The sequence below is a fragment of the Rhinolophus hipposideros genome, assembly GCF_964194185.1.
Source record: "Rhinolophus hipposideros genome assembly, chromosome: 19".
Taxonomy (NCBI): Eukaryota; Metazoa; Chordata; class Mammalia; order Chiroptera; family Rhinolophidae; genus Rhinolophus; species Rhinolophus hipposideros.
In genome coordinates this window covers 33,289,032-33,315,077 of record NC_138065.1, presented here as the reverse complement: position 1 = coordinate 33,315,077, position 26,046 = coordinate 33,289,032, and the positions used below count along the sequence as shown (strand labels likewise).

At 46.8% G+C, this 26,046-nt stretch overlaps 1 protein-coding gene across 3 annotated transcripts in view; it reads left to right on the top strand.

The window, feature by feature from the left end:
• The window catches only part of PLXNA2 (plexin A2), a 207,751-nt gene that overhangs the window by 134,038 nt on the left and 47,667 nt on the right, over nt 1-26,046 (top strand). For all 3 annotated transcript variants that reach the window (XM_081025609.1, XM_081025608.1, XM_081025610.1), the window contains 7 exons: nt 454-577; nt 2,360-2,513; nt 3,498-3,594; nt 6,676-6,790; nt 14,804-15,004; nt 16,759-16,855; nt 19,825-20,015. In XM_081025609.1, the coding sequence (XP_080881735.1) occupies nt 454-577; nt 2,360-2,513; nt 3,498-3,594; nt 6,676-6,790; nt 14,804-15,004; nt 16,759-16,855; nt 19,825-20,015 (979 nt within the window). The remainder of the gene's footprint in view (nt 1-453; nt 578-2,359; nt 2,514-3,497; nt 3,595-6,675; nt 6,791-14,803; nt 15,005-16,758; nt 16,856-19,824; nt 20,016-26,046) is intronic.

Here is a 26,046-nt window from a genome sequence, read left to right as displayed (position 1 = left end):
ATTTACTCCTTACAGCCTATGAGGTAAGTGGGGGAAACTGAGGCACAGAATGATTATGTAATGTGCCCAAGGGGCCACAGCCAGCAGGCAATAGGTCTTGGTTAGAACCCAGGCAGCCTGGCTCCAAAGTTTATATTCTTAGCCTCTTGTGCGTGTCTTCTCACATTCCCCAAACTTTCCTCCCTTGATCATCGAGCAGCCTGTAAAGATGCTAACTATCAATAGCTTTACATCTAAACCACATCTCTCATGTTGGGGTTAATCCCACTCTCTGTGCAACTGCACTAGAGACCATCTGGGAGGCACCCAACCCTGTGGGATGAAAGTCCTAATGAGAAGACCAGCCACAGGCCTCAGAGCAGCAAAACCCTTTTACTTACCCCAAGGGGGACAATGGAGCCAAACAGAAGGGTCTCAGAGGCCTGACCGCTTGTGAATCTGTGTCTGTGGCAGGTGTTCCCGTAGGGACAGGTGCCAACGGGCCTGGGAACCTAATCGATTTGCTGCCAGCATCAGCCAGTGCATGAGTCTCGAGGTACACCCTAGCAGCATCTCAGTGTCTGAGCACAGCCGGCGGGTAAGTAACCTATCCAGAGGGACGGTGGGGACACGGAGCCCACACGTGTGTGGGTGGGTTCCTTTAACACTCAAAAAAAGTATCTGTAAATGGATTATGCTTTAAATGCTCCAAGGAAATTATATTTATAGAAAACCTATGGCAACTCCTATTGTAAATGGCAAAGTCATCCTCCGGACTGCTTGCAAATTCATTATCTATTGATCTGTTTGTAAACCTAGATTTTGCATTTAGTAACAAAGATCTATGACATAATGCGTTCCAACAGCAAACAACACATTCTTCGGTACATGCTATATTTACAATCCTCCGCTGATGCAGTCTCACAGAAAGCTGAGAGGTGCCTGTGTGTGTGTGTGTGTGTGTGTGTGTGTGTGTGTGTGTGTGTGTGTGTAAGAGAGACTTAATTCACAGTCAGTGTGTGCTCAAAGAGAATATTAAAGGGAATAAAATAGTCCTCAACCACCTGTCGAAGTGCAACCCAAAATATTTCATATCCTCAGGCCTTGCACAATTGTTTCATTCTGAAGGTTTTATGAGCATTCACGAATGTTAATTAGTTAATGAACTTTCCAAAATTTCCATTCATTCATCCCCACGGGGAGGTTTTGGCTCCCTTGGAGCTGAGGGAACAAACAGCAGAGTTTGTACCTAAGTCTCTGGGCCCCATGGAAACGAAATTGGGGCAGAGATTCAGCGGCAAGCAAATGTATGGGAAGGCGGTGAGGTGACAACCCCTGTGACTGAGGAACCCATTGCTAACCAATACCTCCAGGTGCTGGTAGGAAGACAAAAGCAGACCTACCTACATCATGGCTCCCAACTTGGAGGCCACAGGGCTATCGTCACCAGTGAACCCTTATGGGTACTCCCACTGCCAGACGGATCCAGTCACATTCCTTACCTATTGTTTCAAATACCACTTAGATGTTATATTGTTAGTTGTAATTGAGTACAAACTCATTTCCAAGTGCACTGAATTCAGAGTGGCGTCTTGCCATTAAATAACTTCTCAATCAACAGATTCTTTTGACAGTCTGGGATATTTTCACAATACAAAGGAGGGTGTTCAAATTTGAAAAGGCTGGATGCTGCTGGCCTAGATCGTTGGAACCTTTTATAGGTAACAGCTGACATCATCTGTGCCATTGGTGTCCACTTTCCTGCTTTCTGTCATCCCCGAAGTGCCTTGTGAAAAGACTGCCCTCCTTTAGGGGAGCTGTCAGCAAGCAGAGAGACCAGGAGGGACAGAGAAGCAGAAATTCTAGCAAACCCACAACCTTTGATAAGCAGGCCATAAGGACAGCCAGGGCGAGGAACTAGCTGTCTTCTACAACATGGTGAACCTACAAGCCAGTGAACTTACTCTCCCATGAGCCAAGGCTAAGGCTTATTGTAAAGAACTCAGCTCATGACTTGCTTTCAAGTTTGTGTGGTTTCATGTCAAAATGAGCTGGGTGTGAGATGGATTTTAGTACCTTTCCTCCTAGTGTCCCTCCCTTTCCACCCCCCAGTGCTTTCTGATGCTGGACAAGACTGAAAAATAAATTCATAATAATATTAATAAAGACCACTGACCCTGCACAGCCTGGCAGAGCTACTACAATTGTTCAGTATCAAAGCCAGAAGATCACCTACCCAACATCCTTCTTTATAAATGAGATCAGGGGAGATTAATTAGCCAGAGGCAATGGCAGGGCCAGGCCCAGGTCCCTGAGCCTCGAGGGCTGTCTTCCTGTGGCATCAGCCCTGTGCTCCTGAGCCTCTTTGCTCTTCCCACAGCTCAGCCTGGTTGTGAGTGACGCTCCAGATCTGTCTGTGGGCATCGCCTGTGCCTTTGGGAACCTGACAGAGGTGGAGGGACAGGTGTCCGGGAGCCAGGTCATCTGCATCTCACCTGGGCCCAAGGATGTCCCTGTCATCCCTCTGGATCAAGGTAAGAATTGTCTGCCATGAGAGTCATGTGCTAGGGGCTGCCCTACCAGGGGGACCACGAGTAGAGGACGGTGGGGGGGGTGAGAATTACCAGCACAGAAGTTGCCTGACCAAGTCTCTTTATGCCCAAAACCTGTTAGGCATATAAAACTCATTTGAGCTTGAAAACAAACTGTCATGCCCCAAAGCAAAATTCAGAAAGAAGGAAATCCTTTGCTCCCGTTTGGGTTAAGGGTACACAGTGTGTAAAGAGTGTTTCCCGACTTCCCTTCCCTTCCATGAATGGCAGTGTCTTCAGCCAGTGGTTTTCAGCAAGGTTCTATCCCCAGAACTGGGATCCTTTTAAAAGTCTTTGAGTAACAACTTGCCTGGCCCAGGCAAGGGGCTCTATGGGATCTGATTGATTACTTCTTCCCTAAGCGAGTGTGTGGGGGTGCCTGGGTCTCAGTGACAGGTTGGCAATCAGCTGGACGAAAGGGACTGTGTCCTGCGGGGTTTCCGGTCCTGCTCCCCGCAAAAGAACGCAGGATATGGTGAGGCCAAAAAGGAACCAGAGGAGCCAGAGATAGGGGGTTCATACCACTATACCTCGCTCGCGGCTGGGTTGGAGACATAGGAAGCAGGCTCCACATGATGCGCAATTCACCGTCTGCTTCTCTGCCGACCAACCAACCCCCTAGCAAAGCCACTGCAGTTATATTAGTGGCTAATGGCTAACCAGTAACAGCTGATGGCCAACCAGCCACAGCGGATGGCCGTCCGATTACAGCTGATAGCCATCTATTACCCAAGCCAGCACCTTTCCTCGTGAGGCCGAGAGCCTGGAAACTGCTCTCTGGGATTCTGTCTTGGGAGATGATTCAGACAGGTTCCACCCACCATCTGTGCCCCAAGAGCCCTGCAATGGCTGAATGACTTACCCTCAGAATCTACACTGGGCCCCCAGGTTTTCACTACCCTCTCCCTTTTAATCCTTTTTTTCCAGACTGGTTTGGGCTAGAACTGCAGCTGAGATCCAAAGAGACAGGGAAGATATTTGTCAGCACCGAATTCAAGTTCTACAACTGCAGCGCCCACCAACTGTAAGTACTTGTCAGAAAGAGTCTTGCCCTGGGGCTGGATATTGGCATGGGTTTCCTCTAACATCAATTATGTCCTATTCACCTCACAGTCTGACTCCAGGGCCTGGCACATTATCTGGAACAGAGTAAGCTCTCCATAAACGTTACTTTTCAGTTCTATTCAGTTACATTAAACTGAATGGCAATCACTTTCCACAGCCTCTGATCTCATTCAGACTCCCCTGCCTGCAGCCCTAACACACCCTACCCCCAAGTCTTAAGCTAAGACAGTAAAAAGAGGGTTTGAAGTACAGACAAAGGTCATGTCCCAGGAACCATAAGAAAAGCTCTCCTTTTTTGACCAATTGGTGGTGGCTCTGAACAGAGAGCTTGACAGTGAATAGAGTTTAGACGTGTCATCCATGACCAAATTAAGAGGGACTCAGATATAAGAGTCAGCTATGCACGCAGTTACCCCCAGAGGAGGGACAGGGGTGGAGCCATAGCCTCACGCAGCACCCAGGAAGAGGACCTGGGCTGGTAGGGAGAGAGGAAGCTTTGAACTCCACCGTGGTCCAAACCCAGCCTTCAACTTTTTAGAAAGGAAGGGAAAACCAGACCAAACCACCAGCCTCCGGGAGGGTTTGAGTACACCCCAGTTGGCCTAACCAGCCATATCCAGCAGCAAAATGCCTACCAATGGGTGCCCACAAGTCTGTGAGATCCGACAGCTATGCAAGAAGCTGGGAGCTTTTCCTTAGTAAAAATCAGAGGAAGGAGTGGAGGAGACAGAGAGACCCGTATTTAGTTTCTGCTGATCCTTTCTGGAAGAAAAACTGAGACTTCTTCCATGCAATCTGGGAATACTGGCCACGGGACCAATGACCTTGGACTTTCAGCAAGGAGAGAGATCAAACAGCTTTATACCAGAGGAATATTCTATGGACCCATCCTTCCCATTGCCTGGCACAGGAAGAGCCTGAGGTCTACAGAATGGGCAGAACTCCAAGGCATCAAGTCTTGGACACAATGGCTCAGCTTCCACGTGGGCAGTCTGTTTGCAGCTAACCCTGAAGTGAATCTTTAGTCCTTAAAATATACGAATGAGCCAGTCTGCCTTAGATTCCCCTTCTCTGATCTTGATTTTCATGATTAGAATCATCTGCTGGAATTCTGAGGCCTCCATGATAGTTAAGGAAGGAGACATGGCTGAGCCCCATTGGGACAAATCAACAGATGTGCTGAGAAATACAGGACAAGTTGTAAAAATGGCCTGGGGAAGGAGCCAGAGCAGGGCAGTAAGTGGCTGAAGTCAAAACAGACAAAATTGCCCACTAACCACTGCATTCCAATCCCACCTCGCCCTGTTTTGGGAAATGCAAGCATCTTGGAAAAAGAACCTCCCAACGTCCTCCTGAAACTCTAACACAGTGGTGATGGAATCCATCGTTTGTGAGAACATCCTCATCTCCATGGCAGTACAGTGTGATGTCACCACTTTCAACCATGAACTGCTTTGGCAATAGAGATGCTGTCACGGGCAGCAACTTTTAGCCAAAAAAAAAAAAAAAAAAGCAGCAGGTCTCCTTGACAGCACAGATTTTATCATTTTATTGCCAAACACTATCTTACCATTTTATACTCCTGGCATTCACAGTAAAAAGTCACAGAATCAAGTTCAATCTTATCCTTTTAATGTAGTAAACTGAGGCCTGGAGAGGATAAGTGCTGCAACGAAGGTCACAAAATTTGCCAGTGGAAGAACTGGTTTAGAACCCAATCTCATCATCCTTCTTCCATTTTTATTGCTTGCTGAATCGTAAGATATTAGCAAAAATCAGTCATCTGAATTAAGCTCAGAAATGAAATAACTTTGGGCATATCCAGAAGGAGATAAAAGTGATTGGCACAGAGGAGATGAAGTGTAGATGTGCTAAGGCACCCAGCACGTGGTGGCATGATAGCCAATGACCCCCTGGATGGAGCCCCACCCACCCAAATGTAATGTGAGTGCCCACCAGGTGGCGCCAGATTGCAGACCAGGCTGTGTCCCTTCCCTGTGCTCTAGTGAAAGACTAGACTAGGGGAGCTAGCAAGAAGCAGGAAGCCCAACCCATCTACAAAATCCATTTCCATTGTAATGAACTGATCACACACAGAGAGCCAAAATAATACACACAGCCTCCAGGTGAAACAGGAGGAAGGGAAATGCTCACCCTGGCAAGAAACTCAGGAGCCACACACGTAGTCTATTGCTATCTTCGTATGCCTGGCTACTTGGAGAATGGAACAGTTACCATTTAACAGTTTACCCCCCAAAGCCCAGTAACACAGGTGATATGAACCAATTGTTAACACTCAAATGTGATTTAAAAGCTTAAAATAACAGGTCACTTAAGCACTTGCAAATAATACACTGAGCATTGTATTTTTCAAAACCATTTTCCCATACATTATCTCGTTTGATGCTAAACAGCCCTGTGGAGTAGACAGGAAAGTTTGGTTACAAACAGATGAAGAAATTTCCAATTCAGAAGGTGAAGTGACTTACTCGGGGTTATCCCAGTGGCAATGGCAGAGGCAAGACTGGAATTAGATCTGCCCAATTTCTACCCCTGTGCTCTTTTGGCTATTCTGTCTTATAAGTGGCGGTATGCTGATAAATGTTTAACCACCAGCAACCATGAAAAAAAAAAAAACCCTCATCTGCAGCACTTGCCAATTTCTATGGTGTAAATACTCCCTCCGTGACCGATTTCAAGCTATCAACATGATGTCAAGCCACTTGCAAAATTCTTGAAGATATATATAATTGTCTCTCATGAGCTGATACAGGCTAGCTCCAACACACCAGTGCTTTGTAGGTTACATTAGTTCCATTCTGGACTCTTTTTTTTTTTTTTTTTGTTCAATTCTCTTGTCCTGTGAATATCTTGGAGGGAGAATCCACAACTCTCAGTGCTGGGGGATGCGCCTGCAATCTGCCCTCCTGAGAGTGAGCCCAGGATAGCAGACTTCCATCAGGACTCTTGGGGTACCTGGCACCTTTGTCTTCCCTCTCTGCTCCCTTCTCCTTGCCTCTTACTGTCTCCGTCCTTGCAGGTGCCTGTCTTGTGTCAACAGCGCCTTCCGCTGCCATTGGTGCAAGTACCGCAACCTTTGCACTCACGACCCCACCACCTGCTCCTTCCAGGAGGGCCGGATCAATATTTCAGAGGTAAGCAGGGCTCACCTCGGTATGGCAACAACATTCCCAGTGAATCTGAGTGGCCCTCCCTTTTCAGGTGGTCAGTCCAATGGCTTGGCCGTCTCCTGGCCCATCTTCGTCTCCTTCCATGTTAGAAAGCGCTGTTATTATAAAGCTCAGAAAGTATCAGGAAATACTTCAGAGGCAGAGAAGTGTTCTCATCTACTAGACTCCTAAGACTCTGCATTCAAAAGCTTGAGGGGAACTGAGGGTCGAGACTGAAAGCTTAGGGAAAACACATCTAACCAAACAGACTCCATAGTCTAGAAGAGTATAATGAATGGTGTTTGTTCTTTGAGTCCAAGCCCTTTGCTTGGCTGCAGACGTACTCTAGTTCAATAGAACATTCACTCTCAATCATTGTTCTGCACAACCTCTCTTCCAAATGTAAAATTCAATGATTCTTTGATGTATGACTGGGTAGGTGGCCTTATTGAAAGAGAGAGAAATTTAACTGGTGAAAAGAACCAGACCTTGCTAAGAGTCCCATTTTATTATATAGTCAATGTTTCATCCCTAAGGCCTGACCCACCTTTGTTGGCAACACAATGAAAAAACAAATTGCTTATCTTTCCAATGAATATTCCATCCAATGATTATTCATTGACACTGACTTTTTTACATATTCACAGCATGTCTTAGGACAAGGAACCCTGCTTGGTCAGCTTCCTTTTCTTGTGTCTAAAGTTTTTCACACCCCAGGGTGGTTGGTTGGTTGGGATTGAACAATAATAGGAACCTTATGTATTCATACAAATGCAAATGTGCATAAAGACAAATCCCTTCTTAATTCTACCTTTTAGAAAATCCACAAATAAGTGACAGAGTAGCATTTGTAGCCTTTCTCTGCATATCTCCCTCTTGTACTAGACTACCAGCTTTTTAAAGGCAAAAAGCTCTATCTTATCTTTAAATCCTCAGTACCTTCTTCAGTGAATCTTTGCAGAATGCATGCGTGAAAGAGTGGACAAACCAATGACCGCTTTATCCAAAAGACATTGATAGGAAAGGGTTCCTTGGATCTGCTTGTCTAAGAGTTTGAGAACTAGAGTCTCCTGTGTCTGCTAATCTTGACAGAAGTCCTGGTTGCTTCCATGGATAAACATAAGAAAGTAGGCCTTGGTATACAAATATTAAATCATCACGATGTACACCTTGAATAGCTTACAATTTTATTTGTCAATTATATCTCAATAAAACTATTTTTTTTAAAAAGTAGGCCTTGAAGGGTTTCCCAAACATACACTCATGGCCCTAAACTCTTCTTAGTTTCTAAAGCAAGATGTGTTATATTCAGCCAGAAAAACGGAATTCGCTTGTCTTGGAAGAGAGAAACATAGATGGTGCCTACAAGTTGCATTTAAGGCAGACACATCCATAGGTACCTCAGCACGATGGAACCAGTGATCTAGTGCCCTGAAATCCTTTGAGAAAAGGGTTTTCTTTCAGCCAGTTGTTATGCTTTGACATAGAAAAATGGAATTCGCTTGTCTTGGAAGAGAGAAACATAGATGGTGCCTACAAGTTGCATTTAAGGCAGACACATCCATAGGTACCTCAGCACGATGGAACCAGTGATCTAGTGCCCTGAAATCCTTTGAGAAAAGGGTTTTCTTTCAGCCAGTTGTTATGCTTTGACATAGAGGACCAGAAAGCAGCACACTGGTCTTAGTGGACCCTAGAAAATCATCCCAGTCCCAGGATTCCACAAGAGTATGAAACTTCTTTCAGGCTTATCTTCTCATTCATAGGAAAGGGCCCAAGAGCTGAGGGTGTGGGGTGGGGATGGTTAACCCCTCTTGGGAGTTAATAGAAGAATGACAAAGGGAAGCAAGGAGGGCCAGAAAGAGCAGGAGCCACAGGAAGAACTGCTCAGAGTAAAGGCCAGACAGTGAAGGACCAAGATAAACAGTCTCAGAGACTGACCTTCACATTGGCCACTACTAAACTTCTAAGTTACTTAATAAAATAAATCGAAGTGGACCAGAAACACAGAGAGAGGGTGAAATGTAGATCTGGACAAGAAAGAGCAGCTGCTGCATTTTCTCCCAGGGGCCCCCACCTCAGGCAAGAGAAACCCAAAGCCAGGCCTGAAAGCGCCTGCAGCTGGAGGGAGGGCCGGAGGAGGAGTGGAGCAGAGCAAGACAAATAAACTGCCTGGTGTGGAGGCCAGGAGAGCTGAGCCCCACAAGGCTAATTGGAAACATGCCTGCCTCCCTCATGTCCTTTAGAAGTAAGTCACTGGAACACAGTTCCCTCTCAGCCACCAGGGTGAAATGCAGGCATTCCGGAGAGCTGGGCCTGAAAGATGTTATGCACCTCCCCACCCGATTCCACGCTCTAACCCCCTTCTGCAGCAGCTCAGGATTGAATTAATATGGGAAGAGTCCTGGGGGTAAACCTAGAGCTTCCCATCACCTTTTAGTTTTGCTTTCTCTCCTTAGTATTTTTATCTGGGGTAGGAGAGGTGGTTTTGTCTCCCCTCACCTCCCATCTTCCAGGAGTGGGAATGGGGCAGACTGCCACTCTCTTTATGTAATAAGCACTGGCTCGGGCAATCCCGGGGTGGGATTGGCTCTCTGGAATGTGGTGAGGGAAGCCTAGACTCCATCAGATCCTGATTTTTCCTCAGGAAAGGAAAGAGGGTGTAGGCTCCCAGTGAGGTTGCTAGGGCCATTCTCTCACCTTCCTCCAAATACTGCATTAGCTCTCGGCCATTCACATATCCCTTCCCAGCACATAGCTCCCAAGCCCTGCTTTCTGTCCAAATCTCTGCCTTTGGGGAGCCCCATTCCTGAAAATGTGGGGAACCACAAAGGTGCACGTGTCCAGTTTAGCCGAGGTTCCCCTGACTCTATTAGAGGTCCTACCTGATGGCTTCAGGTTCTTCTGGGGACTAGAAATCCTTTAGGTGTTCTTCTGGGGTTCCTATAATATCATTTACACTTCCAGTAAGACCCCCCCCTCAATCTGGAATCAAAATTTTATGTCTCTTTACTTCCTAGAAACAACATATAACTGATTATCTCCATGGATTTACATAGCAACATTAATAATATGTCACACATTTTTAATTCTCTACACATGTGACAGGAGTTCTCAGAGTGTATGTGGGGGTAGGGGACCAGCAGCAGCAGCATCACGTGGGAACTTGTTCGAAACTCAAATTCTTGGGCCCCATCCCAGGTTAGCCTGAAGATTGAGAACCACTGACATATGGCATCGCAATTGATTCTCGCAACAGACCTGCAGTTTCACATAATTCATATTTGACATATATAGTAACAAAGATGCTAAAAATTTCGTTTTTATTCCTCAAGGCTAAAGAGATCTCAGGCATCCAAAAAAAGCTGAGTACCGTATGCTTTCTACAGAAAATCAGGGCCAGGTAGCTTGTCTGTCTGCATAGCCATAGCCACACTTGAGAACCTGACGTCAAGCTGGCCGTGGTCTGTTGATGATGAGGGTTCAGGGTGTGGAGGGACCAGCACAAATCCATCTCCACGGAGGGAGAGCCTGCCGATGGCAGATGTACAGTGGCACTTCCAGATACAGAGACAGCCCACTTCCATCCAGAGGGCTGGTGGACCAATTTCATGCTTAGGCCTGACAGCAAAGAACCACTGTGCTGGAGTGAATGCAATTCAAAAATAAAAACACTAGTGAGCATTGATTGAGTGCTCATGTATATGCAACATTTTAATATATATGTAAAAATCTCATTTAATGGACTCTATGAAATGGCCCCTGTTATATATGAATAAACTGAGATTTAGGTCTACACACATGAGAAATATGCAGTAATAATATTAACATTGTTAATCCCATTTATTACCATTTACAAAATACTTTCATATTCCTTTTTCAAGAAATATAGTGTTAGATTTTGTTGGCCCCATTTTCTAGATGAGGAAACTGAATTTCAGTTGAACTATCTCTTGAGTTCTTTTAAGGTCATGAACTAAATTTTGCCACTGCTCAGCGCACAGCAGATTTCTGATGGGGCCCCCAAAATCTCTGCCTCCCTGGGCTGGATCAGACTGTGACATGGGGTTAGCAAGCAGTGTGCAGGGAAGTATGTATGTCTTTCAGCTTTAAAAGCTCATCTCCCTCCATGGCTAAACCAGGCCTAGTGAGATGTAGATACATAAATATGTTCTTTATGCCCTGTCCCAGGGGAAAGATAGAACCAAATAAATCCGATTAGCTTCCCAGGATGCTGGCTGCTCTCTCTCTTTGAAGTCCAGTGGGTGAAGATAATGCCAATTTCCCATGGGAGAAGTCGCTTCCGAGGGCTGACGGGTCCCCAGCACTGAAAGCTGGTAATGCACAGCTACACAGGGTGGGCAGGCAGCCCTGAGACCTTAGGGTCCTGCCCTCCTGATGGCCGTGTCTCCTCCTTTCAGCCTCCCTCCCCCCACCCCCTGGGATATTCCCAAATAGAACATCTGTTCATCTTGATGGAAAGTCAGATGGCTGCTGTGGAGGTGATGCTGCTGCCAGTTGGCCTAGAGACAGAGAGAAGAATAAGGTGACCTAGAGGGACCGTTCAGAGCGCTGAGGGGATCAGCAGTAAGGTTGGGTACTTTAACAATGTGAGCAACAGTACTTGTGTTCTGCAGAAGAAGCATAGCATGATTATTTGCTCTCTTGTTCTGAGGACAGGAACTGTGCACGCACACACATGTGGATGCCTTTGTGTGTGTGTGTGTGTGTGTGTGTGTGTGTTCACATGCACTCACTGAAGCAACCAGGTTGGAAGTGGCCTCACTGTAGCTGATGAAACCTGTCACCTTCCTCAGGCCCCAGAGGTATCAAAGTTCCAACAACTTGGCAGTTTTCTGGGCTGCCTGCTGTGCTGTGCCTGCCACAGCTCTCACCACTGCATTTCCACCCAAGACCTATTGCTTCCTCCTTGCTGTATCCACCAGAACTATCTCACAATCCAAAGGGTCTATGTCTTCCCTATTTCCAAGAAAAAGAGTGTGGACCTGGGCACCAACTACTTCTTTCTTTTGTGCCAGAAACTAGAAGGATGAATCTTACTCTCTCTGGTCTGAGAGAAAAAGCCAAGGAGGGCACAAGCAAAGCGTAAGACGTCCTTTTCTACTGGGGCAAAATTGGAGCATAGACAGGCATATGGGAAGCCACCAACCATGGTCATTAAATTTAGTCCGAAAAGGTCTGGAACAGCAAACTATGGGAAATTTTTGTAAAATTTTAGAATCTCTTAGAAAAAAAAAATAGACCCCTAAGAGTCCTCATGAAGTCTCTTCTCATGATTCTTCAACATCCAGGCTGAACCAGACTTAGCCCAAAGAGATGAGACTGTGTACACGTGTGTATATATTATCACACACATGTAAATATACATAATAAAATGTGTGTGTGTGTGTGTGTGTGTCTAAGTTAAAGGATTCTTCAATCCTGTTTAGTAACCCAAGACATACTTCCAAAAGCACATCTTTAAGACTACTGAAATTTGAATTTGTTCTCTGGGCTCATTAGAGATGAAAAACAACTGGTCATCATTTATAATGTATCAACTAGTTCTGAATCTGAAAATCTAGTCTCTCTCTCTCTCTCTCTCTCTCTCTCTCTCTCTCTCTCTCTCTCTCTTTCTCTCTCTCTGTCACACACACACACACACACACACACACACACAATCTCATTATACCTCAGCCATATTTCTAGTCTAAATTAAAATTCTAATTTATTAGATGCTATGGAGATTTTTTTAGCCACTAACAGAAATTAGTATGTCTCCTTTTACATGGGTTTTTTTTTTCTTCTTATCTATAAACATATAGATAGGTGGTGGGTTTTTTTTTTCTTCTTATCTATAAACATATTAAAGACTCTGTCAAGAGTATCTATGGAGAATGAAAGAAAACGTGAGCTAAAGAGCAAGTTTATGAGTTGGCAACCAGAGTGATTGGCTTCTGAACAGGGACACATCTGTTGTGGGGTTCCCTTATGATCCTGTCTCTTGTGGAAAGCTCGCCTGCCTGGTGTCTTCAAATGGAGTTGTCCTGCAGGTGAGGGACAGCATCAGTGTCCCTGGAGGTTCACTCAGGTCCTCCTAGATAGCTTTCTATTTGAAGTTTTCCCAGGATCTGGCTTTTCATAAATCCTTAGATTCCTTAATAGATATGGGCATAGCAATTTGGTGATCATGTGACTCCAGAAACAATGACCATTTCCCACCCCAGCTTTGGGAATCAAACTCATTCTTAAGTCTCTCGTTGTCCAGAAGGCAGAGCTTTCCCCTCCTCTGTAAAGAATCTAGAGAGTTGGATCTAGAAAGAAAGTTAGAGGTCTTTTTGTCTATTGCTTGATTTTCTTATTTTCCATCCACCCTCCCATAATCAATCACCAGGTGTCCACTACATGCCAGGAACTGGGAGAATGACTGGGGACAAAGAGGTGAATATGGTGCGGCCTGATCCTCAAGGCTCACAGACCAGTGAGGAAGACAAGCCAACAAGAAGCTGCAATTCTGAGGGTTAAATGTGATCACTGGAGAATGTCCATAACCACCCTGAGGGCCAGTGCAGGTCAAGGCTCAGAGACAGCTTCCCAAAGGAGATTCTGAGTTTGGAGATGAATTAAGAAGTAATCAGCTAAAGAGGGGCCTAGGTTGGGGCCAGGAGGAAGGTGGAGAGTGTGTAGGAGTGAGTGTTTCCAGTAGAGAGAAAAGCATCTTCTAAGGACAAGAGGTGGGTGAGTAAGGGTGGCCCCTCAGAACCAATCCTAAGCTCAGTGTGGCTGGACCTTGCTGCACAAGAACCATAGGGTAAGAGGTAGGCTGGGGCAAGCGAGGTCGTGAAGGGCTTGCACCCAAGACCCGGAGAAAAGAAGTGACTGCCTAAGCCCACACTGAGGCAGAGGCCCAGTTCTACCGGTTCCCTTCCAAGGTTGTCCATTGCTCAACATTGCCTGTGTTTCTTAAGGCTTCTTACCAGGAGTCACCTCCAGCATTAGGTGAGGGACAATTTATTGTTGGAGACAGCACCTCACCTTGCAGGAAGTTGAACAATCCTGCCCCCTCCATCCCTGCCAGGGAACTTAATGCCAGTAGCACCCTCTGCAGGGAAACAAAGGCAACCCCACACATTCCCAAATGCTCCCTCTGAGAACCACCACATGAGGGGGGTGGGGGAAAGAGGCACCTTCCAGAATTTCCCTAGTTGATCCCTGGAGACAGGAAATAATTGCATCTGGAGGTGTCTGCACTGTCCTCTCTTCCTTAGGGAGGAAGAAAACAGGCAGGGGATTGGAGCTGTGGGGAGGTAGTAATTTGCTCTCTCTCTCTCTCTCTCTCTCTCTCTCTCTCTTTCTCTCTCTCTCTCCCCTCTCTCCCTCCCTCCTTTCCACCACCCCTCCCCACCAAGACTTTCCTTTTTCGGTTTTGGTTTTGTTTTCCAAAGCACATGGCATTCATGCAGGGCCTGGTAATGAAATGAGATAAAAAGCCAGAGCAAGTGTTTGCAGCATTGCTGGGAGGGATGGATCCACCTCCTGGAAAGGCCGCTCAGTGGGAGCTGGGAGCTGAAGCAGCTGATAACAGAATGCCTCAGGGCAGGGACAGTGTGAGGGGGAAGAGGGGCTGGAGCTGGGGAACAGATGAATGAAACCGGGAGGTGGGGATTCCAGGCTGGGGCCAGGGACACATGGAGCCTCCTTTATCCTGTGTCTCAGGAGATAAAATCCACAGCCTGCCACAACAGCATCTGAAAATTAATTCCTAAATTGTAACACGCACACCAGATCCAGGACAACTTGTGGGATGGGGACAACGGTATCAAAGGCTGGGGTGCTAAGAGATAGATTGCATGTTCCCTGCTGACTCCACGTGCGCCCTTAAGTCAGGTACATCCTTCTCCTGGGCAGGCCGCCTGGGTACTGGAGGGTCTGGGCTGGCTCAGGTGACTTGGAAGGTATGAGCCACGACAGATGGAGCCTCTCTGCTTGCTCCCCCAGGACTGTCCACAGCTGGTGCCCACGGAGGAGATCCTGATACCTGTTGGGGAGGTAAAGCCAATCACCCTTAAGGCTCGAAACCTGCCCCAGCCTCAGTCTGGCCAGCGAGGCTATGAGTGCGTCCTCAACATCCAGGGGGCCATCCACCGAGTCCCCGCCCTGCGCTTCAACAGCTCCAGTGTCCAGTGCCAGAACAGTTCGGTAAGAGGACTCGGGCTTGGGCCCTGCCAGGTGCAGGGCTTTCCCTCACACCCCTGCCAAGGCGTGCCCAGGCTTCTGGAACCTTCCATGTCCCCAGGCTGACCTCACATGCCCAGGGACAGAGGAGCGGGCATACACTCCAGGTCGCTTAGCCAGGGCAGAACAGATTGATGGCATCAGAGGGGATGGAGTGCTGTGAGGACCCTAACAGCATAAGTTGAGAGTTCTGTGCCCTTGCTGAATTTAAAGAGCATCTCTTGGCCTTCAGTGAAACTGCAGCCAAAGCGGATCAACTCCACTGCACACCCTTTCCCCGTTCAGGGAGTGAATAAACTGGAAGGTGCCACACAGGAGGAAAGCTGCAGGAAAGACAAGCAGGAAACAGAGTGGCATGAGAGGAGGTGGGTGGGGAGGAAGTGGAAGCACTGAATTTCGAGAGCAGCAAGGGTTCAACCAATTCCGAATGCCAGACAGAAAACATGAGGTGTTTAATTATAATACTAGCCCAGAGAAGATCTATTTATCTGCCAACTCCCTGTCTCTGACTGTGGGGGGTCAGCTGGAGATGGGGGTGACGTGACAAAGGTGTTGAGGGAAGCTAATTCGCCTGGGAGAGATAAAGAGAATCTGGGCCTCTTATCAGGGAGCTGTCAGATTGCCGGGTCACAGGCGCGTGATAGAATTTGTAATCAGTGGAGGGCCGCCAATCTCAAGGGGAAGGTGGGATGAGAAAGAAATGGAAAACAACAAAGGGAGGAAGGCAGCAGGAAAGGCTAGGGGCAAGAGGGCTGACAGGGACATGCCCTGAGAGCTAAGTGGCCAGGGCTGGGGCAGTCCCCATAGATGGGATTCCCAGAGCTCCCCTTCACAGAGGCACAGGGCCTGCGCCACCAAGAAGGGCTATTTCTGAAGTTTGTGAAGGGCTTAAAAGTCCTCCATGGGATCAGCATGGGAGAGAGTCAACTCTGGCCACAGCTGAGGCCTTTCATGGTAGGGCCAATCAGATCTGTGCCCAGAAAGCTCTGGGCACTTTCCCTAGTGAACTCTTGACCAAAGTAAAGCTCACACGCAGAAAGAAAGGACCACCACACGGCCTGGCCAACCATTTCTCATTCACATGCTTTGCTCAAGGCTCTGTGGGGTTTACAGAGCAGTACATGGACCTTCTCGGGAGACTAGACTTGTACATGAAAAGGTGCAAAGCAGCTCCTAGGAAATGCCAGGTTAAAGACAGAAATTGGCGACACCAGGTACCAAGGGCTGGCAGGGATGTCAGGGAATACCTGGGGAAGGTAAGTCTGAGCTGGACTAGAAAGATACAGATAGGTTTAAGGGCAGAGTCTGTAGGGAAAGGGAGGCATTCCTTCTAGAAGTGTATTAACAGAGGCACAGAGCGGGGTTTGGGTGGGTGTTTGGAGACAGGTGGATTCAGAGATTTCCATAAGAGAGCAGTGGAGGGGAAGGTTGGAGAAGAAATTTGGATATGGAAGGCACTGAATGCCAAGCAAAGGGGCTTGGACTGGGTCCTGTGGACATTAGTGACTGGGAGTCAGGGGCAGGGGCGTCACAGGGATATTTGAGCAGCACGTGGGGTTCCTCTGATTCTTCCTTTGCTGCTTTCTTAGCCCAGGGGGGAACCGGAGTCCCTGGCTGCTTTCCTGCTTTAGTCTGGGTCCTCTGAGATGCCAGTAGTATACCTAACCCCCTGTGACAGAGAGCCTCATGAGCCCTGTGCCTCTGCCCTCTCCCTGCAGTACCAGTACGATGGAATGGACATCAGTAACCTGGCTGTGGGCTTCGCCGTGGTGTGGAATGGCAATTTCATCATTGACAACCCTCAGGACCTGAAAGGTAAGCTGTTACTTTCCGGTAATTTTGATTTGTTCGTGACCCTGGGAAAGACAGGGGCTGCAGGGATCAGAGCCCACTGGCCGCTGTGCCATGAATAATACACTCTCTCTGTCAGCGGAACTCTTCAGAGGATCCAAAAGCAACGTTTGGCGCCATCAAAGGAGTCCTGTTGGGAACCCTGTTTTATTACAAGCAGAGCATCTGCTGGCAGCTGCCGGCTCCTCGCGTTTTCTTAGGCTCCCAGAGACTTTGAAGTGTCTGTGGAACCTGACCTAGGAGAGCAGCAGGCAGGAAGGTCCTGCCAGTTTCCCTGGAAATGAAGATATTGTTTCCAGTCAGATTCTGGTTCCCTGTCCTTGGCCTTGCCTTTGCACAAAGAAGGTTTTCAAGGCAGCTCGCCTGGTCCTGAGGTGGGTGGGAGGGACCAGCATGCGGACTCAAGTGCACAGCTGGTGCCAGGAAGTTTGGGAAGGAGCTGAGCTGACACTGGGGGTGCTCCCTGGTGGCCACGCTTATTCATCATCCTACAAACACATGTGCAGCTCCTCCAAGCGAGCTAGGCACTACCCTTGAGACAGCAACAGTCCACCCTGCTCTCAATAATGACAAAAGTACCTCCAATCTAATGAGTACTCACTGTGGGTAGGCGCTCACTACCGTGTTTCCCCGAAAATAAGACCTAGTCAGACCATCAGCTCTAATGTGTCTTTTGGAGCAAAAGTTAATACAAGAGCGGGTCTTATATTCTATAATATTATACCCAGTATTATATTGTTATGTTACGTTACGTTATGTTATGTTATATAAGACCTGGTCTTATATTATAGTAAAATATCGTACAATTTATTTGTCAATTATACCTCAGTGAAGCTGAAAAGAAGAAAAAGAAAGAAATGGACCAAGAGTCAGATAGTAAGAGCCAGTATCTGAACCAAGACAATCTAACTTCAGCGCCCACATGCTTAACCATGTCACTGTCCTCTCAGTGACCCAGCCCACTATGGGATGTGAAGTCTCTTCCCTCCAGATCCCTGTCACCCCCACCAGGAGCCCATGTCTCACCACAGTTCAACTACCTAGGGGCGCCACAAGTCTCTCCCTCAGCCTGAAGGTCACCCCAAGGGCAGAGACAGGGAGACCAAGGCTACAGTAGTGCCTGAAAGTGCTTCACCATCTATGGGGGCTACAGCTCACTGTCCCAGATGCAGCCATGAAAACCCATGCTGTTTAGGCTGGAAGAAAAAAACTGAACCAGGGAGAGTATTTTTTTTCTTTCTTCTCTTCATACCCAGGCCAGATTTTCTCAGCGCTAAGAGATAGACATTTCCCCTGCTGAGAATCTGGGCTTAGTTCCCAGAGGTTGCCTTTGCACCTGGAGCTTAGAGAAAAATGGCCACATCCAAGCTGTCACATCAGAACCCTCCCCTGTGCCACTCCTCAAAGTTCCTGGGTAGCACCATCTTCACATTCGTCACCTTCCCAGAGCCCGAGTGTTCCAGGAGACTGCTCACTGTGTTGGATGGAGAAGGCCACCATGTTTAAGAACTTCGGTTCTTAAACCTAACAAACCAGGGTTCAAATTCTGCCTCTATCACTTAGAGTTATGTGAAGTCAGACTAATTACTGCTCTTCTCTACATCCCAGTTTCCTCATCTGTGAAAGGGACGAAAGGATGCCCTCCTCTTGGGGCCATCATGAGGCTCAAATGACGTATTATGTAGATGTGGACTATTTTTGCATAGTAACAAATGCTCAATGTGCACTTGCTCATTTTAAGATTCCCATTTCCTGACCTCTACCATAAGAAACCATAGGCAGGAGGATGTTCAAACCTAGTCCCTGCAGCTGGGTCTGAGCAATGATTGACAGCAGAGAACAGGATGAGGACCTATGGGAGAATAACAATATACACCTCCCCTGGGACAAGTACCTGACCTCCAGTGGAGGCACACCGCCCAGCCCTGAATGTCTGCTTGACCAGAAGAGTTGAAAAATGACTTTCTGCTTCTGGACTCTGAGTTCTACTTGGGACAATTCTACTTGGGACTCTGAGTTCAAAACACGGGCAAGCAACAACAAAGCTCCAGGTTCACAAAACATAGTTCTGCGGACAGGCCTGCTAAAGGGCTTCTCAGTCAGGAAGAGCCAAGATTCAAAATCAATGGATTTGCACACTGCAAAAGTGATCTGTTCAATGGCTGCTTTGTCTTCTCTGGGGACAATCCTCTCCATCCACAGGGTCATGAACAAGACTGTATCAACCCTTGTTCCTTTTCAGCTCTGCTTCTGCTTCCAGCCACCTGGGCTTTCTTGAAGCCCAAGCTGACTCCTCTCCCAGACCTACCAGTTCCCTCTGAGCCAGGCGAGGACCGACAGTCTAGCAGCACAGCTAGTTGGAATTTCAGGATCCCAACTGGAGTACCAACCTTAGTAAGCTCCAGGAGTCATTGCTTCTCATTTTTGAGCTTCACTTTTATGTGAAATGGAAAATTAATCCTTACCTCTTACCATGAAGGCCACATGTGAGAGTAAGAGAGGCAGCAGCATAAGCATGTAGTTTGTGTTCAAAGAAAAGATAATAAGCATGTATAGAACATCAGATATGTTGCAGGCACTGTGATAAGTGCTTAATATACAATATCTCACTCAAATCTCACAAAAACCAATGATTAAGTAAACAAGGTTCTAGGAGGTCAAATTCTTTGTCACATTGCTAAGAAGTGGTGAAGCCACAATTAAAGCCCTGATCTGATTTAGTCTAGAACGAGGACTTTTAAATAATAATATTTTTTCTGAGTGCTAAGAGGCTCAATTTATTATTAATTCTTCATCAATTACTCTTACAATGATACTGATGATTATCCGTGTCATCGGTGGTTGGGGACAGTTTCTGTCACTCCTGCAAGAAAAAGGTAACTTGTGAGAGGTCCTGTCGAACCCCACCTGTGACCGTCCCCTTGTCTTTGCAGTCCATCTCTACAAGTGTGCAGCCCAGCGGGAGAGCTGCGGACTCTGCCTAAAGGCCGACCGGAAGTTTGAGTGTGGTTGGTGCAGCGGCGAGCGCAGGTGCACCCTCCACCAGCACTGCACCAGCCCTTCCAACCCCTGGCTGGACTGGTCCAGCCACAATGTTAAATGCTCCAACCCCCAGATCACCGAGGTGAGTCCCCTGAATTCCAGAGTCGAAGAGGATGGCCAGGCGCCAACCCCAGGGCAGTGGGAGACGGGTACAATTTGACCATTTGTGGAAGAATTCTTGGTGTAGGGTGCGTTTAATGTAGGGATATATAAAGCCTCTCGTGGGTGTCTCAAAGGCCCGTGTCCAGGCATAAGTGACAAGTGTATAGAAGTGTGTCCTCGTGCCTGTGCAAAGGAAGGCAGAGCCAGCTCAGCCTCCCTGCCAGGCTGCTGGCCGGGGATGTGGGGAAGAAACTGGCTGCATGGTGGGTGAACATTTCAGAAACGAGGTTTCACTTTTCTCAGCAGAAATGTGAGTTTAGAAGCTGAGATTAGCTCAGAGTTGCGAAGTTGAAAACAGAAGAAGAAAAGAAAGGCAGGCATTGCATTAGCCACGGTGCCATTTCCCAGGGTTTACTCTCTGTCCCAATTTGTTTGTGCATTTTAATAGAAAGACATAGGTAATTAATTATCCTCAGAAAAGTGGTGTTTCCCAAGTAGCAAATTGCAAAGGAAAATGAATAGATGGTGTGAATGAACATGCCGCTGCTGGGGTTTTGAATGGCCTGGGAGAGGAATAGTTGTATTTAACTTGGCTGGCATTGTGTACTCATCACTCCTCACTGTTCTCTATTCACCGACTTCACTTGTACTTTGGAACTAATTGCACGTTCCTTCTGGCGACTAGGAATGAGGCCTGGGCAGGTACCGCTGTGGTCTGTGTGTTTAAGACAGCAGGGAGGGGCCACTCCTCTTCTTCCTCTTTCTTGAGCAGACACACTATCCCTTCCCATGCCTCATTTTCCCTGCTGGCCAAGGAAGGCACTGGCTCTTACCTGTGTCACTGAGTATTGGGAAACTTCTGGAGCATCCTTATGATCACAGCAAAGGGTCAGATCAGTAAAACGAAAACCCTCCGGATCAAATGAGAGTTGTTAACCTATAGATGGAACATTTGAAGAGGGAGCACATATTTCTTTCGTGGACTTCCTTGGCGTTGTCTCATTTCATCCACACAACCACCGTGGGAAGGAAGTAAATATTCTCACCTCCGTTTTACAGAGACAGGGAGGCTCAGAGGAGTGAGTTGCCCAACTTCACTTAGGTGTTAAGTGGCAGGGCCAGAATTTTAGCTCAGATTTATTTAATTATAAAACCATTTTTAAAGTCTCTGCAATTTGCCAATGTTACATAAAACAAGAAGTGCGGCCTCCCTTCCTTTGTATCCGGCCTTTCTAGCTGGTGAGATCAGAGAGCCGCCCTCCGTCCATGTGGCCGCGTATCTCAGGGCAGCACAGTGCTGAGGGAGTGACTTCTGCATCAAGTCCTCACGCACCCCAGGATTAAGGTGTAATGGGAGTGGAGACACTGCCTCTCGAGACAGGGCTTCTCCAGCCCCGTTTCACTCTTTCTCCTGTGTGTTTCTCGCTGGGAAAGAATGCTTGCAGGGTTGCTGGCGATGCCCCAGCCTCCGCCCTTAGACAGCTGGCTCCCTGAGCTGCTCAGGGCTCCGTGCCTTCTCCCCGATTGTAGTGATTTCCAGCAACTGTTGGCCTGAGAACTTGCTCTGTTCTGTAATTCTTCTTGTTGCTGCATCTCTGCATTTCTGTGCCTGTGGCATTGGGGCACTTAAATTAGGCCTGGACTCACTTCCATCAGCACCTCTCACCTCCGCCAACCCCAGCTGCTGCACCAGCCCTGTCTATTTCCCAACTGGCAAGGGCCCCTTCCCAGCCCAAAGGCAGGCTTCTTCCTGGGAACCTCTGCCTCAGCCACCCCTGCTCACTGACCAGGGACTGACAGTCTGCTGTGTTCAGAGGACGCCCAAGCTACACAATTCTAATTAACCCCCTGAGGTAATAAGGCTCGTAATTGATTTTCCCAGTGAACACAGCAGCGGGAGCCAGAGGCCCCAAGTAGTGGGGTCTCCTGTTGGTGTTTTTCAAGCAGAGTCTGTGGAGAAATCAAAGAGCATCTTTGGAGAGAGACATATCCATATCCATGCTGTGTCCCAAGCCACTCTGTGGACATCATTCTGGACAGGACATGTGGGATCCTGGGTCCTCCATCCAGGCCTAGAATGTTTTATCCACTATTATCAGGAACATTTTCGTTCATTTTGCATATCCTACTCCCAACCTATCCTGCTCTCCCGATAAAAGTCATTTTTCAATTTTTTTAACTTTTAACTTTTGAAATAATTTCAGATTTAATAAAAGGTACAAAGATAGTACAAAGAACTTTCATACACCCTTCACCCAATTCTCCAACATTAACATCTTAACGTAACCACAGTACAATTAACAAAATCAGGAAATTAACATTGATAAAATTTTGCCATCATATATATATATATATATATATATATATATGTATATATATATATATATATATATATATATATATATATATACATATATATATATATATGCCTCATTCACAATTTGCCAATTGTCCTCCTGATGCCAAGGATCCAATTCAGGGCCACATGCGACATTTCATTGTCATGTCTCCTTCAAGCTCTAATCCTCAATCTTTCTTTGTCTTTCATGACCTTGATACTGTTGAAGAGTACGGGCCAGTTATTTTGTAGGACGTCCATCAATTTGGACTTGTCTGATGTTTCTTCATGATTAAATTCAAGTTATATATTTTTGGCAATGAGTCCTAAAAAGAATGTAGGGTACATGTCAAAAACGCAAAGGAGCCACTTGATTTGGCCCCAAGGCCAAATCTGGGACAATTTGAGCAAGAAAATAAATAATGATACCAGTGGACTATAAGCAACAGAATAAAGTAAGAACTATGGTCCTTATTGATATAAACAAATAATTAATGGAGGAGAGAGAAATCTCTGTTTTATACTGGAATTTCAACTCATAAATGTAGAAGGACTTATGGAAATAGAAAAGTACCATTTGGCAAAATTCACAGTAATATTGTTTGAGGCAAGAATGGCCAATGAGTGCTAAAATTGGAGGATGAACGTATGATGAGAAATTGGATATTTACATAGTCTCAAGCTATCTCCCCACAAAATACTTATTAATTACAACTTTACTGTGGAAAAAAAACTTGACAGACATTACCTTAACCAAATGGTCAAAGTTTACATCACCGGGAATGGGAAAAATCAACCTCATGCATCTCTCAATAGGGTGCACTGAGAAGAGCACTTCATTTCGATGGCTTTTTTTTATTGCCCAAAATGTGTAATCTGTTAAGAGTAACTTTTAAGAAGAATCAGCTCGTTTTCTTTACCCCAGGTTTCTTTGTTAATTCCTTGACATTAACATAGATCTTTTTCTTAATAATCGAACATCTCTGAGATCTATTCCCTTTTATACATACCTCCCCCTTGTCTCTGGCTCTCATGTGTTTCCCCCTCAGTGCAAGCCCACATGCAAACAGAAGCCATTTCCTACAAAGATCCTGTGTGAGGTGTGAAAAGAGGATTCCATGAAGGCCCGTGAAGGCTGCTGGGGCAGTAGAATTTCCAATGCTGGAAACAAATGGGGGCTGGAATAGGTGCTGTCCTGCCAGGGGCAGGGAAACCGACGAGATGCCCTTGAATGAGTTCTACTTTAGGAAGAGGAGTGGGCTCAAGCTTAGTTAGATGAACAGCTGTTCTTCCTTAAATGCCTCCTTACCCCACTGTCTCCATGACAACCAGGCCCACCCCTAGAGACCCATCTCTTATGGCAGCTTCATCATGTAGGACAAGTCTTACAGCCTATCGAATTTCCCAGTTTGCATAAACTTCAGGTTAGGGCCCCCTCAGGACTCACCGTCTGTTCTGTCTCAGCCAGCCCGTGTTGTGATAATGACGCTGTCCCCTGTGGGAGGCATCCCAGGCTGCTTCCACTCCAGCTGTCATCCCGGACGTCTGTGCACGTGTCACCTGTTCAATCCCAGGAACAGGAGATGTGCAGAGGATTGGAAAGCCCGTGAGATGCCTGGCCCATCACGTTTCTGTTCTTCCCAGCATGTGCTTCAAGACCTGCTGGGACCTCAGAGAGGAGAATGTTACAAGCCACCCACTAGAAAGAAAGGCTCAGAAAAAGCATTTTCCAAGACTGGGCAGTATCCAGCACAAAGGGAGATGGAATATGTTCTTGGAAAGAGAAATTTAGAAAAGACAAAGGGCTTTGGTGCTTTATGACAGAGGTGTCTTCTCTCAGAGTCCATTAATTTCCTATGGCTGCAGTTACAAAGCACACAAACTGGGGGGCTTAACCAACAGAAATTTCTTTTCTCATAGTTCTGGAGGCTAGACGTCCAAGATCAAGGTGTTGGCAGGGTTGGTTCCTTCTGAGGCTGGGAGGAGAGTCTGTTCCTCGCCGCTCCCCTAGCTTCTGATGGTCGGTGGCCATCATTGGTGTTCCCTGGCTTACCGAAGCATCACCCCAATCTCAGTCTCTGCCTTCAAGTTCACATGGTGTTCTCCTGTGTGTGTGTCTGGCTCCAACCTTTATTTCTTTTTCAAATAAGGAGCCCCTGTCATGTTGGATTAGGGACCACCCTAATTTTACCTCATTTTAACTTGATTACCTCTGAAAAGACTATATCTCCAAGTAAGGTCTCATTCTGACATCATGGGAGTTAGTGTTTCAGCATATGAATTTGAGAGATGATAAGAATTAACTCATAACAGCATTCCGAGAAAAAGGAAGAGATGTCATAGTTCCAAGGAAATTAATTCACTCATTAAATATTCATTTCATAACTGACTACTGTATACCATGCACTGTACTAGGCTTAGAAGTTATCACATGGATAAATTAGTCCTGGGTGGGGAGGCAGGAGGATGCAGCCTTTCCTTGCAGGGCCCCAGGCTATGTTTGCTCATTGGCCACTTGAGCAAGAGGCTTGAAACAGCTTGCCCTGCAGGCCACTGGGCTTCCTCCAAAGGGCCTGGGACAGAACCGTCTAATCTGCACCCTTTGCAATTGTCTCCTGTTTCGAAAAAGGACCATAGCGGGGTCCTAGGTCTCCACAGCTAACAAGGACAATTGCCAGGGACATGAACAGGCCAGGGACATGAACAGATGAGCCACATCCCCATTCTGGGCTTCTTAGTAATAATACCTTTTCTTTACAAGACTGCTGTGTGCCGGTACCTGTGTACTTTGCATATCTACTCCTCCTAAAAATCCTGTGAGATAGCTACAATTATCTTCATTTAAGAGTTGGGGAAACAGTACTTAGGGAAGTAAATAATTTCTGAAAAGTCACACATCTGGTTGGTGGCAGAACAAGCTCAAAACCAGGGCCTCTGACTCCATGTTGCAGACTCTCCCACCACGTCATGTGATCTCTCTTGGTCAGAGGGATAGAAGGGTGCTCCCTAGCTCCACACCTCACCCCATCCCAAGGGTACCAGAAATACCTGCGCTCAGGATCAGAATCCCCTTGGAAGGTCCCAGGAGATGCCAGACAACGTGGAAACAGTGGCTGCCCTTTGTATTGAGCCTTAAAACAGCCTTCACCTGTCTTCCTAACATAATTAGGTCCACGCATAGTCCTATAAGTGGAGAGGAAAACAGGAAGAGCATTTTCGGGTGCATTTAAGCTTAGGGCGATCATATCTTCCCAGTTCAGGGTAGGTATAACTTTAATTACATTGTTTCTTAAAACTACCAGACTCAGTTTGGTTGGTTTCTGGCTGTGTCTATCAACGGGACATTGGTTAAGGTGAAAGTTGGAAATTCCCTAGGCTGGTTGGTAGCTCCGACTTCTCAAGCATCTCAGTCTGATGGGAGAGCCTGGAGGATGGGGCCACACCTGCAGGTGAGACCAGAGATCAGGGTGAGGTAATGGCAAAGTAGGCCTTAACTATAAAGGAGGAGTCTCCAGTGCTGGGGTCCTCAGGAAGTAACCAGGAACCTACTACCGTTTGGGTGCCATAGAATGTTCCTGTGGGTTCCTGAAGCTACCTGCCGCATTACCCAGTCAGGAAGTGCACACTCATGCCCGGCTGCATGGGTACTGGTTCTGCAGTTGTCTCTCCATTG